The sequence below is a fragment of the Netta rufina genome (assembly GCF_964035555.1).
Source record: "Netta rufina genome assembly, chromosome: 3".
NCBI classification, from domain to species: domain Eukaryota; kingdom Metazoa; phylum Chordata; class Aves; order Anseriformes; family Anatidae; genus Netta; species Netta rufina.
Genome location: NC_140125.1, coordinates 30,047,801 through 30,067,992, shown reverse-complemented (window position 1 = coordinate 30,067,992; position 20,192 = coordinate 30,047,801). Strand labels below are relative to the sequence as shown.

General features: G+C 36.0%; 1 protein-coding gene across 2 annotated transcripts in view; it reads right to left on the bottom strand.

Moving 5' to 3' along the window:
• SDCCAG8 (SHH signaling and ciliogenesis regulator SDCCAG8) overlaps positions 1–20,192 on the bottom strand; it is a 109,388-nt gene that overhangs the window by 59,923 nt on the left and 29,273 nt on the right. For both annotated transcript variants that reach the window (XM_084284104.1, XM_084284105.1), the window contains exon 13: positions 9,919–10,061. In XM_084284104.1, coding sequence (XP_084140230.1) covers positions 9,919–10,061 — 143 coding nt within the window. The remainder of the gene's footprint in view (positions 1–9,918; positions 10,062–20,192) is intronic.

Genomic DNA, 20,192 nt, shown 5'->3' with positions numbered 1-20,192 from the left:
CATTTCCTCCTCTGCCAGGGCTATTCTGGCACTCGCAACCTTTCTGTCATTCAATCCATCTGTCAGAAGTGAACTTTGTTTACCGCAAGCTTCTGCTTTCTTCTTCAAGAAGCAAAGCCCCTCAAGGTCATTGTCAAATGAACTGTCGGCGTGGATTTAAATCCACTTCTGCTAACCAGCAGAAGATGAAGTTCTTTACAGTTCTCTATTTGTGAAGATAGGTTTGGGGTGTAAGAGAAATAATACAGAAGTAAAATAAGAGACTTTAATCATTTAACTACAACAGCTAATATGTTCTAATTCACATACATATACCTCCTTGCAAAGACTGGCAGAATCTCTCAGGACTTGCAGAGAGATTCAAAGAAGTAGAAAAGGAAAAAATATGACAATAAAAATAACAAATGAAAGCTTTTGACTCACTTTAACACCATGCAACAAAGATATTGACTAAAAATGCAAAGATAAAATGGGAACAGCCAAGTAAGTTTACAGTAAAACCTAGATGCGGCCAACAGCATTCATTGTAAATTATTTTATCTGCGACAGTTTTTTTTCTTCCCCAAACTTACCTACAGATGTTTAAAATGCAACACTCTTTAAGGAGAAAAAAATCCAGAATATTTTTCCTGCGTTTAAGCCTTGTAAGCACACATATGCAACTCTTTGTTAAAATACTGCCTTACACATTGAGATGAATTGTAAAGATTCTTTGTCAGGGCTGAGACTAAATTCACATTGTTAACAGGATACATTATTTTTAGCAACTCCTGTGCCCCTATCTCTTTTCAGGAATAGATTCTGATAACCACAAACTCCTGAATTATTAACTAACCTCCTTGACAGTCTCATTCTTCTAAAATAAGAAATACCTTTCAATTTCACTGCATTTATCTTGGGCATCCTTTAAAAATAAATAAAAATGAAAATAAAATCTTTCACTAAGATTAACTATAGTACCAAAAATATAAATACATATTTTAAGTTTTAAAAGCAATTATAATGAACCACCCATTTTATTACCCTACTACCACAAATGAATTAAAGTAAAGCTTTCTGGGAGCAAATCCAGGAGGTAATCCAATCTCATTAGCAGAAATGCAGTTATACTTATGTTAGGTCTGAATTTGACTCTAATAAAAATTGCTTTGACATATACTACATAAGTTTAGCTGAATAATAACTTAATACTGATACATCCCTTACATGGGAATTAGTCCCTGCATTTGCAAAGGAATGTTTTCTGATTTTATGATCTTCCATAGTAAACTACATACAGGTCAACAAAAGCAGTGGAAATGGAGGAGGAACTTTGGAACAAATAGAATATACAGCTGTGTCTACAGCTGTACTACTACCATCTAACTACAAAAAAAAACAAAAAAAAACAAAAAAAAAAAAAACCTTTTATTCCTTATTTTGATTTAAGCCCTGTAGAAGGTGTCTGAACAAGGAACAACTAATCAGAAACAGTTGCTCCTGTTTCTGCAAAAGCTTAGTTTGATACTCAAATCACCAGGAACACAGGGGCAACCAATGGTAGCATGCTATTAAGCTTGCTGGGCTGCCAGCACAGACAGGGAAAGGAGGTCAGCTCTGTCGAGCAGCCGATGGCAGAAGCAGCGCTCATCTGCTCGCTCGGGACACGCTGCTCCCAGCGCACACTTCCCCCTGGCCAGCTACCGGCACCAGGGCACCGGGCACAGGGGTGGCGAGAGCAGCCCAGCAGCCAAAGCTGGCATGCTCAGGTAATTCGCCTTCCTTTCTCCATCCCTTTACAGAGTTGACAACCTACAGTTTGATGTTCTTAAATGTCAAGTCGAATCAAGTCCCTAATTAAGGACCTTTGGGTTCTCTGTTGAAATCTTTTCTGGGTAAGGATTTCAGGAATGGAATCTTGCACAGGAGAAGAAACAATCACTGTGACTGCATGAAGTAAATGACTTCCAGTATACTATTGAAAGCACAAGGCAGCTTTTAAAATTAAGTTCACAAATACCATGCACTGATATAAAAAATTATATTTAGCTTGTTGTAAAAACAAGCCTTCAGATGGACTTGAGAGAAAAGTCCTAGAACTAGTCAAGAATAAGGATAAAAATCAGAAACATTTTTCCAGTAGCAAATTCAGCAAAAAATCCAGCAGCTTGAATATGTGTCTGAAAGATTATTATGGTATAAAAAAAAGCAAAACAAAACAAAAACCAAAAATCGTTATCCTGTTGTCATTAGTCACACAAATAGAAAGCCTAATTTGAATGAGATCAAAGTAAATATTTGGTACACACGCATAAACTTATTACTGTTACTGCTGAATAATAGCTGCTCAAAACAAAGACCTTATAAAGACGCTTGTTTTCTACAGCAGTTAGTCTCTTCTGTATTTCATCTGAATTCGCTGCTCGCTCCAAAGCGCTTTAAGTATTGTCACCGCTCCTGAACTACACTCTCCATGCAGTAGCAATTTGGCTGCCTCAACAACCTGACGCGATGTATAAAAGATGAAATCATTAGAGAAATTTGATGTGACCAGTTGCAGTTTAAATGCCACAGAGAAAAATTTTGATAAATCTAAGACTTGAAATCTGAAAATGTATTATTGCTTCTTCCTGGAAAAAATGTATTGTAGGACAATAAATTCAATTGTAAACCATGTTTCAATTCTTTACAAATGAAAAAAGATGATTTATAATGATTTTCATATTCAAAATTAACAACTGATTTTGGATTTCTTTTTTATTCATTCCCTTTATCTTTTTTCTTCCTTTTAAACTTCAACAATGGCCTTTAAATGTTTGTACAATGATCTTAAATATGTTTAAATGACTAAATAGAAAGATATTTAAATAATTGTGCATTATCTTGACACAAAGTTTATCAGCTTCAAAATTTCTAAAAGGCACTGCCAGAAGACGACAGAGCCGATTTATTTCAAATCATTCAGAATCAGTCTTCGTAAAGCAGCATATGGTCTTATCATGGCAGGTAAAATATTTTACCTTCTATAATAACGCAGAGCAGCTAATTTATCTACATGCTGTATAATGAGATAAACAATTTCAGCTGCACCATGTAAACCTGTAGGCAAGGGAGAAATATAACCCCCCACGTTACTGATTTTTCTGCCTGTACATTCACATAATTGCTAACAAAAGAGGTTATTCTTTCTTCTATCCTCTCCTTCAGTTACCTTAAGGCAAGACCTTCTTTTCAGTTGTGGAAATATTTGCAGTGTCTACAGCTGCAGGACAAAGAACTGAGACATTTTCACAGAGTTGCTCAGGGAAAAAAGAACAGGGAAAAAAAAAAAAGCTTTGCAGGATTCTATTGCAAGTAAAGCAGAGTGAATGACAACTTTCAAAGCTACCACGATCATTTACTAATGTGCTGCTATACCAAATAAGTCTAATTTTTTTTGACAGCACCAAATTAGATTTATTGCAGAAACTGCTGCATAAATAGCATATGGCTATGTTATACCACCTATTTCAAATCCCTGTAATGTTTCCTCCCCTCCCTGCTCAAAATGGATAATTGAGCCAAGCTATAAACCTTCTGCAAAAGAGAGAGACACAAGTTCAAAAGTAGATGCAGGAGATGCATGTTCCTTTGTTAATTGCCTAAGGAAGTACCCCACATCACAATCAAATACAACTGGGCAGTAATAAGTCAGGTCTCTGTTGTTACAATTCACAGTTTTATTTCCTACATCCTTGATAAAATTTTGTTTTCATTTCTCTTTCAAGCTGACAGTCATCAACAGAGGGCATGTCCTAGTAATCCTCTCTCACATGGCCACCTCTTAACTCGCACAAGAAATCCTATTGATCTTTATTCTTACGCAAGTAAACTTATTCCAGTGACTGAAGATCAGAAGGCTCAGACCTCAACTCGCTTCTCACAAGCTCTCATTTATGAAGAAGGAAGTTCCTCCTCCGAGCAAAAATAAAACATCACAAAACTGACTTCATTCATCGGAGGGGCCCAGCCCTGTGGGATGATGCTGACCTACAGCTTTTTGCTCCATGTCAGCAGGAGCGAAGTTCTCTCATTGGCTTGCCAGATCAGGCCCCAGATCTGTGTGTTTTTGTGTCTCTGTAGATCTTCAAGTTCTACATTCAACACACTGCCACAAGAAAACGCAAATCCACGTGCCCTTATATCCTACGACAGAACTAAGGGCCAAGACATTTTTGAGGGTAACAGGCAGCACAACACAGCAAGACAGGATGGGCTTGATGCTCAGGAGGCTGCAAGAGGAGCTGGGCAGCGAGCTCGCACCTCCCTCCACCACCAGCGGCATCAGATTGCTCTGTCCGCCTCAGAAGTTTGCACGGCTTCTGCCCCAAAAAGACATTGCAAGGTCTTCTCTCAGACCAACGGGCACACCACTGCACACATCGCACGGAAAGCTGCGGCTACCCCGCCGCTTGCCTCTCAGTGGTCAGTCCTCCCAGCTGCCCTATCTGTTACTGTCTGATTAGTTCTGCTAAGGAGCCCCTCCCCGGCCAGCTTTCCCCGCCATCTGTTCCACACGCGATGGCTGCCGCCCAGCAGCCTCGCGCTGCCCTCCTACCTGGCACCCGGCTCCCGGCCTTACCCCAAAGTGCTAACACAGGTTCTCGCTGCTGGCAGAGTCAGGATTTCATTACTACTACTTTGACAAGTGCAGGGTTGTTTGTAATTTCTCTTTTATCCTGATTTTGATTGTACAACCACCTCCCACTGATTCAGTTTGCTTCAGTTTTGTTGCTCACAGATTTTACTCTCCACATTAATCTCCCTCTGGCATGTTACTGCATCTGTTCCCTTTTTTATTATTAATTTTCAAATTCCCACCATTTTTGACAAAAAGGAGGTAATCTACACTCTGCTTCTGCCCATTTCATTTTCTTTAATTTGGAAGATAAGTATGAAAGCATGCCAAAGAAGTTAATTCTCCGTTAACAGTTTATTTTCTGGCATCCCGATGCCTTTGTATATGAAAAACAGATAGAAATAAATGTTGACTGAATCACAACAACACAGTCACAACCATCCCTAAATTTAATGAAAAGTAAACATATGAAGCAGAAACTTAAAAGTTTATTAGTTATCAGAGTTGTTTCACGTTATCACTCCTCCCTGCATTTTAAAATAATGGTTTTGTACAAAATTAGCAAATACAAAAAAATTAGAAATCAATCACTGCTTACACTTCATTTCAGCTTTCCCCCTCTCTCCCCCTACAATGCAAGTGTTATTGGTCCTTTCATCAGCCAGCCAGTCTGGGAACATAAAACATATCTCAGTCATTTAATATTAGCAACAGCATTTCTTCAACTGTTATCTCATTTCCAGCATAGATGATGGACTCTTTCTAATGTGCTAAAATTCTTGGAAAAAGCACTGCAGTAAGTGTGCTGCTGACTACCATTTACTACTAGAAAAAAAAAAAAGACCACAATACACCAGGTACTCTGCGACTACCTAGAGGACTATGTATAACTAGCTCCAATAAATCAAGAAGCCAGTTTCTATTTTATAATTTCATAGTGTAGTTTAAATTGGGCATTTAATGTATGAGGTAATGCTGCAATTCTAACAAGGAACGCTGATGACATCATGAAGCACAAGAGCAGTGACTAAATAATGCCACAGGAACCTGGAGGTGGAATGATAGATCTACATGTTTTGTTTTATTATACAAGTATTATCGTAAGTGTTAATGGAGCCACTGAAACAAGCAAGAGGCTGCTAGAAGACCTGTGCATAGTAAGAACTGCTACAAAACACTGTACTCACCAAATACCACTGTGTCAGATATACTGCTTTCTAGACATCACATCATTTGTACAGATGGGGGAGAAAAGATATATCACATAATTGGAAAGATCAAGAACTACAGCACCCCTTTGTCCTCACTGTAATGTTTATTTTTATCCTTCAAGGGAGTGACACAGGCATTCAGGTTTGTCTGAAAGGTCCCATGTTAGTGAACACGGAAGCATAGGTTGTTACACAAGTTAGTAATTTCTCCCCACCTATAAGTTGACATTCAACAGTGTTTGTAATGTTTCATATAAATAAACAACAATAATAAAAATATTAATTAAAAAATCTGCTTCAATTCCATCTCCCAACAAATGTTTGATGACATTTCAGTCAAATATATCTCAAGTCCTCTACCTACCTCCAAGCCTGAGAAAACACGTGATGACATAGAGAAAGTTCAATTCTGAAATTCATCAATTCTCCCACTTCTTAAGATTTAAGTGTTCTGGCATATACAAACAGGAACTATATCTGACTTAAACTGAAACAAGTAACAACTTCAGATTTGTTTTGTAACAAAAAGAGGAAAGATTTTTAATGACACTTTCATTACATTAGAATAGTGAAAATTTTTATTAAATTAGATGACGTGCTAAAAACTGGGCAAACTGTTAATATCTTGTATCTTTTATGTGATCTTTTCCACCAGCATACTGACATGACTTTTAACAATTATTCTCATGAACCGAGAAAAATTGATCTGTATGTTTTCTAGTCTCCGAAGAATAGATTCAGATAAGCATCATTAGCAAGACCCAACTTTGCTAAAGTAAGACTAATTTACAATTGACTTCAGAAGTAACTTCTTAAGATCCTTCTACTACAGTAACTAATACAAATAAACACAAAACAGAAATTAGGGTTAAAAACCAAAAAGAAAAAAAAAAAAAAACACACAACAAAAACAAGAAGTACACAAGCATGGTCAGCTTCATAGCATGGTGACATCTGCAAAGTTAAATGACAGACAACCTTAACTACACCGCAAAAGTTCTGTATTTTCCCAGTCATTTGAAAACATACAAATTAGAATTACTAACTAGATTCAATATCAGAAATGAATGTTAATAGCAAAGATTTCTAAGCAACATATTGCTCCAGAAACAAAGGTGACAGGAAAAGGCAAATTTAAACTCTGTGGCAACGGTTTAGAATAGCTAATTGTAACCTTTTTCTTGATTTTTTAACAAGTACATTTTGTTAGCTTAGAAGCTGTTTAGTTGGTAATCAATCAACGGTGTTTGAAAACTAGGATACAACAGAAGTGGGACTCCTGAAGAAGAGCACAATTTCACAGAGCACTTTCTCTTCTCGTTACAAAAGACTGCATACTCTTTCTCATTTAATCCATTCATATAATCTTTACCGTCTAATACTCGTATACTAACACCTAAAGCTCTTGTATTCATTTTATTATTTTATTTACAATATCCAAGCTTAGAATCGGTGGATTAGTAAAAAGCTTTTCTTGTTAGTAATACCTGAAGTCATACAAAGCAAAGAACTCAAACTCCTCAGTTACCTCTAATTTTTGCCAGAACAACAAAGAGGGTTCATGTGAGGCAACAGAAAAACTATCCACAACAGTGTAACAGCAGTACAGGCCTCCCTTAAGTCCAGCTTTGAAAGAAGACTTGCAGTTGACCAGCTGGTTCTGTCCTGAAAATAGGGAAATCAGCAAGACGAGGCCAAGGCCAGAATACCCAAGAGATGCACTGAATCAGTGCAATTTCTGCAGCAATCTCCCACAGGCAGGACTCTAGAGCTTAAAATCTGTTCTCCTTGGCAAGTATTGCAGTGAATGGTTCCATAAACCCCATAGGACTGCTATTACCACTACCCTTCAAGAGAGTATTTTCACTGGCACAGCTGCCATTTTAGGTGAAGGGAATAAAGAACGAAGGAGGACAGACTGCAAGTGAATACAGTTCACATGCAACTACCATGGATGTACCACCATTAAAAACATAGTGGCTTTAGAATGCAAAACTGTAATGCCATTAGAAATTTAACTCGTGAACCTTCACTAATACAGAAAGCTTGCTCTAGCAGAAGTGATCCGAGAAGAAGAGAATACAGGCTGAGCAAAAGTTTAATTTCAGTAGGGGATGTTTTCCTCTGTGACTCAAGGAAAACAGAAGACAAAGGGAGAATACCTAACCCTAACCTACCAATATAAGTATACAGGGACCACGGATGACGGTACAGAAGCAATGAATATCTCATCCTTCCCCACCACCACCTGTGACAGCAACATCACCTAATATACTCCTGGAAAGCAGATGCACTCCAAAGATAAGAAGGATACAAAACCTACAATGTATTCTAGAAGTTGAGGAATATTATGGTAAAAGAATTGAACCAATTTCCCGTGCTTTAATGTATACATTTTTCTGATAATAATATGTCATTATAGAAAACATTTTAATGCCTGAAAAGTATACTTATAAACAAAGGCTATAATATGAACACAAAGTATAAAATAAAGATTAGGACATTCCAGAAGAGAGGCCGTGCTAGGTCAGACAAGGAAACCGTGCTAATTCAGCATCTGTCTCAAACAGCAGATAAAAGCAGATGTCTATTAAATACTCTAAGAACTGGGCCAGCACAGGGCATTACCTGCCCAAAATACTGTTCCCAGCCTCCACTGATGTGTAGCTCACAAACTACCTGAGTCAAAAATTGTAGATTGAAAAGCTACCTGAATCATCAGTATTCTAGTTACCCAGCTGTAGGTGCCACACTATGTAGAAGCAGTCAATAATGCTCATTTTAACAAGTCAAACATTTTCACAAAAATATATTAGCTAGTCAGATTTCCTCCAAGATATCCAGAGTTTTACTGCATATAATCAGCCTTTTGCTAAAAGGAGCGTGGTAAGCCATTTGGTTAACTATCACAACAAATCATTATTAATAAAGTTCTGCTAAATCCAAACTTTAGATATCTTAACAACTCACCCAAAACTTTTTTCAAGTTCATTAACCTCTAGCATATTTTTTTCTCTAAATACAGGCTGTTAGAGTGGTACTTTCTTCCATCTGTTAAACTACCGTGCTCTGAATTACACAGAAATGTAGCTGAATAAAAAACTGATTCATTGAATCTAATAGTTTAGATGAGGCTATTTTCTTTCCATTTACTCAATGGCAGAATTCTCACAAGGAACAAAGAGTCTACAAGACTTGGATAAACATGCAGACATTCTGTTAAGTGATAAAAATCTGATTATTTTTTTCCCCCTCCCAAGTAAAATTTAAACTCACTCAACTTTTTGCTTAAAGACTGAGTACAAGTCCTTGTTTCTGGATATTCACTCTTCGGGGAGGGAGGGAAGTGAGTTAGAAAAAACACACATACAACCAAAACCTTGTAACAGTAAGACAATGTTGTGTGGTAAAAATTCCTGCAGTTACCAAAACTCAAGCTGGAATGAATCATTGGCACATTAATCTTCTGTTGGTTTCTAGAAATGTATACCAAGTAATAAAGTAAGTGGGTTCAGGGGCTAAAGCAAAAGATGGAAAAAGCTCTTGGAAAGTCACTAGTCACACAATGCTTGCATTGTATCACATTTCCACTGAGAAAGTAACTTAAACACCCTCTTCACGCACTTGAGTTTACTCTGTATGTGCAGAGAGTAATATTACCTTTTGATTGTTCAACCTTCAATGAAGCTTAGCATGGTTATGTATATTTATATGTTCCTGGTCACTCTGCTGCAGAAACGTCACATTATTAATCTGAAAATTCCTATGCCTAAGGGTGTTGCTGTACACTCAAATGACATTTTAAAGTATCTTTGTCCAATCAAGCACACTTACAACAAAAGAGCTCTTCCCGGCTCTTCTGTCCTGCCCAAAAGTATGGTACCTCATCACCAGAGCTGAACACTGCCTTTTCTACACACTAATAATTCACTGTCAACAATTATAGTTCATAACTCAGTCATTCAAATTTCCACTTTTAATATGATTGCGGGCTGCCCATGCAGTCAATGGCAGCAACTATCTATATCAGCTGTGGGGAAGCCTGTGACAAAAAAAAAAATAATAGCAGAATGAAATTGGTACTACAGCATGTAATAGGATAAGGGGTACCTGGTGAGGTGCAGTTGGTGTTCAGATTTACTCAGCAGTTCTGTCAGTTTTAGGCACTCCTCTCTGGCTTCTGTCACATCCTGCTGGGCTTGTTCCAAACGCTGTTTGTTTCCATTCAGCTCTAATCCCAGTTTTTCTATTTTCTTAGAAAAATTTAGAACCAAAGAAAGTATATTTATGAAATGCACGGAAAAAAATTTTAAGACAATAAATCTTAATGTGATCACAGCTCATGAAAAAGAACGTGGTTTTGTTTTAGAATAAAAAAAATTCATCAATAAAATCTGCAAAACAAGTAAATTGTAGTATTTGACATTACGTTCTTATGGAAATCCAAAATGCACATCACATTTAAATATATTAATACACAGTCAATGCAATTGTCTTCATGGCCTAAGAGATATACACATAAAATCACTTTCCGGTATCCTCATGTGAACCTTCCATATTTATGTCCACAATTCACCATATTAAAAACACATAAAGCAGAACAGTGGCCATCGTCAGAAGCTGTTGGATAGAGGATAGCTCATGTTCACTTCGTTTGCTTATCTATGACATAAGCAACAATGCAAGGGAATCAAGTTTTTGTTATATTCTCCTAATACTATGCAAGAGAATAAGGTCGTTTTGATTTTATCTTTACTAAAAATAAGTAATTAGTGACTGAATCCTAAACACATCAGCCACTATTAATCCTGTCATATTCATTACATCGTTAGTCCTTACAAGTCAACTAAAGCAAGTAAATCTAACTTCATTAATAAGTGTATTAATTTATTCTACATACAATGGTCGGCAAACTTGTATGAGCATATCTAGATTCCAGTGAAGCATACTGGACTTACTACCTCTAACTGAATCATATTGTCATCAATTTAAACATTTTTCATACATATTCTCAGAAGGAATATGTTTTGCTCTAAGTCCATGTATAGCATACAAGTACCTGTAGGAACATATTTGTAACATAATACTATACTTTGTCCTAAGGACAGTTTTAAGGAGGGCACTGTAGTACAGAATAAGCTAACAACGTAATTTTTTTTAATGTAACTATTCTACACTGACTCCATACATAAATATTTATTCATCGCTGGGACTAGAGGGAACTTGCATGTTGTTCAGTCAACTAAACTGTGAAAGGTCATTTGTAGCTCAGAATAAAATTGTTCATGTACGGAGTTAGTGCTGAATAGCTATTATATTTTAAATTCACACCATAACTTATTTTATGAGAGCTTCCTCATGTAGACAAGCCTTAATATCTTCTTCAGTTAATGAAATTATTCATTCAAACAAGAACAAATGAATGTATTTTGGTGCCAATATTTGCACTTGAAGCACCTTCATAATAATCTTGTCTCTGTTCCTCCCAAGAAATGTTAACCTAAATCACTTTAGTATGTCATGATGTTGCAAACACAATTTCTTCATCTAGAAAACGGTTTCACGATGTTCGTTTTTTTCTTATTTAATATTTTTAATTTTTGTAATTACTTAACTGAACACTTTTTCCCCTAAGAGCACTCAACAAAGGCTTACGAAGAAAATTTTGATTAGAATTTGAATGTCACCTTGCTCTATTACACAGACCACCTAACAAATTAAATTGGTAATTCCAAGTTTGAATACAAAGATAGTGAAACTATTTGCAAGATCATTAGTACTCTTCACCTCTAAAGAATGTAAAAACCTATTACACTGTCAGAATATTTTAAAACCAGGTATGCAAAGGTATTCAGCTACATATGCTTTCTCTTTTCACTTATTTCTAGAGACTTCTGCTTACTTGAAATAGAACAACAGAAATCTCAGTGGGTTCTCTGTATTCTTCTCAACAGCAGCAGTTCATTAACATTATTTCTCCATTCATAGTAAGCTGGGACATGTGTTATTCCCTGTATTTACAAGTTAAAGACAGGGACAGTCTGCAACACTCTTAACATTTCCTTTAAGAATACACCTATTCTATACACCTTTCAGAAACCAAAACCACGAATTAGCTAAAAGTATCAACTAAGTATTTGAAAAAGCACAACTACAGCTGAGAACATAAATACACTCTACAATCACTCTGTCAGGGAAAAGCTTCAGTGAACAGATGGGCTTTACACCATTCCCTCTAGTTAAACAGGCTCAGTCAGGTTTTGACACAGACCTACAGAAGGAACTAAATTCCAAGCACAAGAACCTCTGGTGAAAATGTTCTGCCTCCATCAGCCAGATGTTTACCCTGCAAGGTTTGAACTCCAAATGCATCCACAGATTTCAGCTGTCATGAAAGCGTAAAAGAAACAAATTCTCAATCATTAACTCCCTAACAGGATCTTTGCATACAGAGACAAATAAACATATCTTAAAATCAGAGTATTTAGAGGTCATCGCAATGTGAGTGGTAAGGAAAGTAGGAATTCTAACCAAGAATTCTGGCAACGACTATGGCAGAAATAGCAGACAACCTCACAAGAAAAGGATGGGAGAGAACTGTCACCCAAGAGGGCATGCTAACAAGCATCTCAGAAACCAGAGGTATCTAATCCAGACATATTTTAGGGATACCACCTAAACTATTTCTCAGACACCAGAAGCAGTTCATTAGAAATAGGAACCTTGTAGAAGCCAAATATCATTATGCTGAAAACTCACAGCCCAAGCTCTGAATGCTACTTGTTATTTTGGTTTAGCAACTCAGACAATGGTTTGAAACATACAAAGCCTCTGAACTGGAAACATGTTCATACAATGAAAACAAAACCTTTCCTTCTACTACACACAACCTTAGGCTCAAAAATGTATACACTCTGTCCTGAAATATGTCAAGTCAGGCTCATCATAATATAATCTGAATTCAAAATACAGAAAAATTCAATAACCACCAACTTCTTCATTGTTCCTGCAGGGAACCTTCTCAGAGAGTGTCCTTCCAAAACTACTCTGACTCAAACTAGTTTTTGTGTTACTTTTAGTTCTTAGTTCTTCTCCTGGGAAGCTCCAAGCAGTTCTGTAGCTGCTATCTGGGCCTCAGCGTAATTGTAGGGAGAAACAGAAACAAACCACCAACTAAAGGATTTTGATGACAACTCCGCTTCTCATGCAGCGTCAATTTGATCCCTCAGTGCCTATCACTTGTGATGCAGCTTTTTACAACATGATCAGATAGTATTTCTTTGAGATACTTAACTTTTCAATGTATGTGAGAGACAAGAGATGGAGCACAGAACTGAAAAAAGACAGATGACAATCTTGCGTTTAAGAAAATCTGAAACAGATTTTCAGTATAACAAGGAACAGAATTATCATAATGTATATGTACAACAAGACTACATTAAGGTTGGAACAGGCAACTTCTGGTGCTTAACTCCCCAACTTTAATATTCTTATTACTTCTGCACATAATTTTAAAAGTATTATTTAAGCTGTCTTGCACTGCAGTTGCCTAACTCCCATGAGTATCAACAGGCACTTTTGCCTTTGAAAGATGGCAGCCTGAACTTTATTCTATAGATTTTTTTTTTCTGAGTATTACCACCAAACATGATTTATATTTGAAGTTCTACAGTTTGAAGCATATAGTGCCTTCTATAGTTTCTTGAAACTCTTAGAAGTGTTTTACTTCTCATTTATTAGTTCATGATGAGTTTACAAATAGCCTTCTGATTTTCACAACGCTTTTTTAGATGAGCACACTGGAGATGCTCATTCAGTGAAATAAATGCAACTTCCTGGAAAACGTATAGTAGCCCTCAAATACTGGATCAACCTTCATATACCCTCTTCATGAATTATCTGAAATTATCTTCACCTAACAATGCTTATGTGTGTTGTAAAAACGTGCTGTTTAAATAACTAGACATTTCTTTATCTCTACAAAATCTGATAAAATGAAATAATAAAGTAATTTCATTCAAAACAAGCTAAATTAAAGATTAAAATAATTGCCTAATTCTTTTCATACTGATGCTGATTCTATTGTATGCAGAAAAATGGAACTTTAAATTCCAAACTAGCAGATGTTTTTCATAGAATTTTAAATAGCAGCAAAGCTGACAGAAAAGACAAATGCTTTTTTTAAAAAACAAATGAGAATGATTAAGCAGTGATAAAAAACTCACATTCTGAATTAAATGCAAAAACAACTCTAAAAGCCTTTTAACAAATCAAAAATATACTGAAATCAACTGACTTAAAAAGTGATTTATGACATTCACTGTTATACCAGTACTCTTACACATCAGGTAGGAAAATGCACAACATAACCTGAAAAATAAATTCTGCACTAACTACACCATTGCAGAAATTCTGCAGTACAATAGTTCTGGAGGGGAAGGTATTCTCATGAATTTACAATATTTTCTTTTCTTTGTTTCATATTTCATTATCTTAATTTTTATATATTAAAGGGATAGAAAATAGAACCAAGAAATAGAATAACAAAGATAAAGTAACAGAAAGTGATGGATAATTACTATGATTGTTCGTGTTTGCAGATACACCCCCAAAAGGCAATCAACATCTGTAAAATCACATACACTTCAGAATAAAACATAATAAAATTTTACAGGTCCCAGTGCTCAGATGCTTAGTTTCACTTACTGAAATAGCCCTTCAAAGCACAGAAATTATTGGTAGTGCACAAGACTGAGGCTAAAATTAAGCTCTTTTTAAGAGTCACCACCAATACGGCCTTTCAAGTACACTTAAACATGATATATAACAGCAATAGGGAATTTTTGCATTGTCTAACACTAATCTCAGTGTTACTTATTTATCTACTAATTAATCAGGGACAGAACAGTCATACGCTACTATAAGCAATGAAACTTTTTTTGTTGTTGTTTTTAACTATAAAAAAGAACAAGCAGTTTTTACAGCAAGATTTCAAGGTATTCTACTTGGAGGAAAGAAAATTAGTAGCTCACATGCAGCAGGGGTCACTTGCAGTCATTTCTATCCTAATCCGGGTATCAATCAAGCAACTCTCGGATCTGAGCGGTCTCTAAACCTCAGACCTCCCAGGCATGGCCATCTGACATAGCATATTGCACCTGAAGAACTATCCAACTTTGTAAGGAGAGTTAGGGCCATCACGAGGTTAACCCCTGCCAGGTCCCAACAATCTTTTTCTCCCTTTTAAATTCTATGTGAATTGCTGCTGCTTCCTATTCAAACCTGAATGGGGATCCAAAGCAGTTATGAAAGCTAAATCTGTTTTTCAAGGGTAAACCTTTTCAACTGAAGTAAATTCTCAAAAACCACAAAACAACTGCAAATTCTACAAATCATTTAGCCCAAAACAGAAATCCTAAGTTAGGCATGAAATTGAGAACTCATTCATATATTGACAGGAAAGACAACTGACATGAGCAGAAACAAAACCAGAAGCATCCCCAATAAACACACAGGGTTCTTAGACTGTTAAGAAATGCACCTGGCAGTACCATGGCACCCTGTGTGCCGTACTAAAGTGCAAAGCTTTAAGACCAGAGCCATCAGCTACACAAAGGTCAGGAGCAACAAATCCCCTGCATCCAAAACGTTTGGGAACCAAGAGGCACGGTGCTACAGTTTACTACAAAGGAACAAGGGTACTGAAAGGACTAGGAATAGCATGGAGGAGGGATGATCTCAAACATTTTTAAATCCCATCGAAGCAAACTTTCTATCTGCTACTTGCAGTCAGGGCAAGAAAAAATTGAAAGACAAGATTCATGTTGCTAAATATGTATTTATGAATATGCACACACAATTTTTAAATTAAGCAGTATTCTTACTGCTTAATTTATTCTTACTGCTATTCTGTCCTTGTGCAACTTTTCTTAAAGAGCAACATGGCCCCTGGATATTGTGGATAAGTGCCTTGGAAAACAAGCAAGAGCAAGTGGCTGAAATATGCTGTAGAGGGATTTTACCTCATTATTTCCTTGAAAATATTTGTACTGCAATACTATTTCAGGACCAGAATTTCCAAACCCATGGACAACATTGTTGTACTACAGATCAGCTCAGCAGCCACTAGCAGAAAATGATTTTCTACTACAGTGAAACAAGTTTTTTTTTTGTTTTTTTTTTTTAAAGGACTGAAGTTGTGGGTGAGGGTACAGGGGAAAATAGGGTGATAGAGAATAGATGGCTTACTCACTGAAAGGAATTTCAGAAAAGGAGGGATGCATATAGAAACAAATGAAGGAGATTACTCCTCCTTCACTATTGAGAAACAGGAGAGGATAAAATTTCTTTCTTTTATCCTTTCAAATATGTCTTTCATATGACTGATGCAGGACTGTCTCTTTTTTTTTTCTTTTTCTTTTTTTATTTCCCCTGTACAACATTAAGAAAAACTACAAAGTGACAACAGACAAGTGATAGTCAGGGACTTTTACACTCTTTTTCTTTGGAGTAGATAAATGATGGCAAATGGTGACAAAACCACTAGTTTTCTAGTCCTAGAAAAAAAAAAATAGAGAAAACAAGCGTTTCTGTAAGTTTAACATATACGCATGGTACACCAAAAGCTGCACAATTCCTATTTCAAATAACATGTAATGCACATAAATGATTTTATGTGCTCAAAGGGTAACACCACACCTGATGATAGAACATGGACCAATGTTACTTGGGGTTACTTGCAGCTATGAGAAATAAAATCCTGATAACTAACACGGGCTGACAGAGCTCAGCTCACTCCTCTTAGCAGGCCTGCTGCTCTGAAGAAGCAAACTGGTACAGAAAATGAGCAGCACAAAAAAGTTCTACTACTGGGAATCCCAGTCCCAGGGATTTTTCTCGTGAAAAGAAGTCAAAGAGTATATTGATGACTGATGATCCTCACTGATCATTGGGGATGGCTGACAGAGGAAAGCAAAGCTATAGCAGCAGCCATATCGTAACTGCAATTAGACATTTCTTTGTTATATACTGCAGGGCTCCATATGAATGTGTTTCCTAAAAAACATTGAGTCTAGTAAGTCTAGATTGTCATAAAAACAATCATGTTCCTCCTGAACAAGTCAGAAAATTATTATCAAAGCAAGCCCTAAAGTAATATTTCACTCCCTCCTCATATACCTATTTTCACATCAGTGCACTGCATGTCAAAAAGAAAGAAAGAATAAAGGAAGGAAAAAAGAAAAGAGAACTATATATTAGAAAGAGTTTGGTTATAGTGGAAGGTTATCACAAAATTTTTGTTTTTCTTAAGGCTTTCTTGTCCAAAAGCAATTTTTTTTTTGTTACTCTCAAGGCCATTATATTCAAGGTCTGACTAGGTATGAAAATAGTATCCTAAGAATTTCAAGCTGTCTGTGTTTTTTTTTTTCTCCTCCTTGACAAACAGCACTCAAATTTGCTTATTAACTTTACAATTTCTTTTAAAAACAGAACTTGCAGAAGATCTTTGTAATTAATGGGGTCACAAAATCTTCAGTATAAAAAGGAGCATTCTTCTAACAGTTCTTCTAACTACTGGTGCGTAATCCTAACCCATCTTCAACAGGGTTATCAAATCTTGCAGTTTTATTGAGTTTTAAAACATCTGGTGATATTCTAAGTGTCCAAGCTTGTGAAAAGCCTAATCTTTTAAAACCTGACTCATAGAAGTCTGATATCTGTTCATAAGGCGACATTTCAGGGAATCAGTGTCTTCAGAAGATCCTATTTGTTTTGCATCAGACATGCTCTCAGCATTTCCAGGATATACACCCAAATTCTCGACCTGTTTTATTTCTGATGAAGACAGTCAGTAATCTCTCCATTTATAATGTCTAAATTAGGTTACTATAAATCATGGGTTTATGACAAATGAGATAAACATTCCCAAAATACCTTTTGGCAAAATGCTTTTGGACTGCAATTTTGCCAGATCTTTATTTGTCTTCAAAATTGTCATTCAGTCTATAGTGCATATAGACATCATTTACGTTCTGTCATACAACACATAAATGCAGTCATGTACAGCTCTTCCCATGTGTAGAGGTTGCGCATATCAGTGACTCCAGTATCTCTTTATTTGGGCTCAGAAGCTCATGCACATTATGTACAGACAACTTGTTAAACTCTGAGGAAGGGGAAGTATAGTATGTCTGGAGCTTTTCATTCTGTCACCTACAAGGTATTCTGCTACCCCCTGCTTCAAACTACATTTGGAGAATTTTATAAAGATGGTATTAAAAATGTTTGTTTGTTTTTCAGTTTAAGAGTAGAAGCTTCGATTTCTACAAAAATTATTTTTTCAGCATTCCATGGTAAAAATAAAATTCAAGTGATTGATCTTATAAAGTTGGATTGAACACATCTTGTTGCTTTATTCAAAGGCCCTAACTCCCAGTGGTCTCACACCACCACTCAGAACTCTCTAATAAGGAAGATGCCCAAACTGGCAGGGACTATGTAAACCAGTAATACAAACTTCTACATGCTGAAGCTTGGAAGATTTTATAAACCAAATGAAAATGATTTTACAGACAAATAGAAAGCAAACGATTAATAGTAGACTTAATTTTATTTTTTTATAATGCAGTGCAGAAAAGAGCAAGTAATGCAAATCTGAGAAAAAAACAACTTCATATTTCCAGAAGAAAATTCTACCAGAAATGCACAAATCATGCCATGCAGTGCTTCCAAATTCACAGAAAAAGTATTACAAAAGTGAAGTCCCTCAGTGTCAAACATGCCACAATTTTTGCTCTGATAACAGCTATTTAGGCTAGGGCGTGACTTTCCTCTGATATAGCTGTGCTAGTACAACCCCTAGTGTGGACACTGTTTACTGCCATGAAGGCACTACACCCGTGTAACTTATAATACTTTACCTTCTTAGGAAGGACAAGTATTTTCTTTCAGCACAGCTACATCCACAATGGGAGAGCTGAGACAGAAAAAGAGAGGGCAGTAGGTTATGCTACTTTATGATCTACTGGGCCAGATGAACAGATGCAGTTTTTGTGTTGAGAAACTGTGGTATATGCCTTCTTCCTCCCTCCTCCGGCCCAAATCCTAACATTAATCAGGATCATGATGGATGATATCACAAAATACTTATTCAATTTAAATGGTAGCATTGATCATTGCTTCTTTATATTAAGATTATCAAATGTTAGTAACAGGTAGTCTTACCAAAGTGCTAATATTTGAAATTAGTCCCAGCTGAGTAATAAATATAGAAAAGTGCACATTAAGAAAAAAACAGCACAAAAGACCAAATATATAATTTCCTTTAATTTTCCTAAAAGATACAAATTCATTTTCAAAGAAATTTATAGATAAACTAAAGATGATACTTATCTGATCATTCCAAATTGTACATATGGGAATTTATGACTGTTCTGACACACCTGGATAACATTAATCCTTTTTAGGAAGTCATTACCTATCAACTGAAGTACAGCTTGAAAACTAAAATTTATCTGTGTAATTAAAAAAATACAATCACATCAAGAAACAGGAAACATATTCAATGTATCAAAAGTGAACTTGAAAAATATATTTTTCTTTTTAAACAGTAAATGCATAGTGACACTGTTTATACACTATTGTCTCTCTACTTTTAAAAAATAAATACGTATTTATTATGAACAGATGGTGGCCACGGAAAGTATCAACTCTGTGTCTTAGCCAGAAGGTCAGGTCATGGCTGAGAGACCAAAGAACGATTACTGTTTGCTATTTGGTGTCATATAAGCTGAAACATTTTAGGGTTTTCTTTAAATACAAAACTAAATGTGATTAAGCTGTTTTCATTTCATTTATAGGAAATGATTTGCAGTAACTAAACTTTTTTTTTAAAGCAAAGTTAGTGAATGATACTAAAAAAACAACTCCTTTTGGTTACCTTTTAAAATATTATTTAATAGGTATTAATATTAGTAATACCTAAACAGAACTTTCTTGACTATTAGAGTCACAGCTATAAACCAGCTGCTAGATACTGAGCCTAAGTATTTTGAAAAATAGTTTGTTTTCCTTCTTCCCCCCCCCCCCTTTCTTTTAAAAAGGAACCAACAATCATATGTGAACTACATAATTACTTTAGATAATTACTGAATTACTCCAATAATCTTTACTGATAGGGAGTCCCCCTCCCATCACTTTAATTATATCAAATTATAAATTACCACATTTTGGTGTATTCATTCCCACACTGAATAAAATACCAGTATGTCGATACATGAGGTTAAAATATTTTGTTAAATTTTGCAATTTGCTCAGAAGGCAATCCTGAAGCAAGTTGAAGAACAGGATTTAAAATCCAAGATACTTCTTCAAATATCTTATTA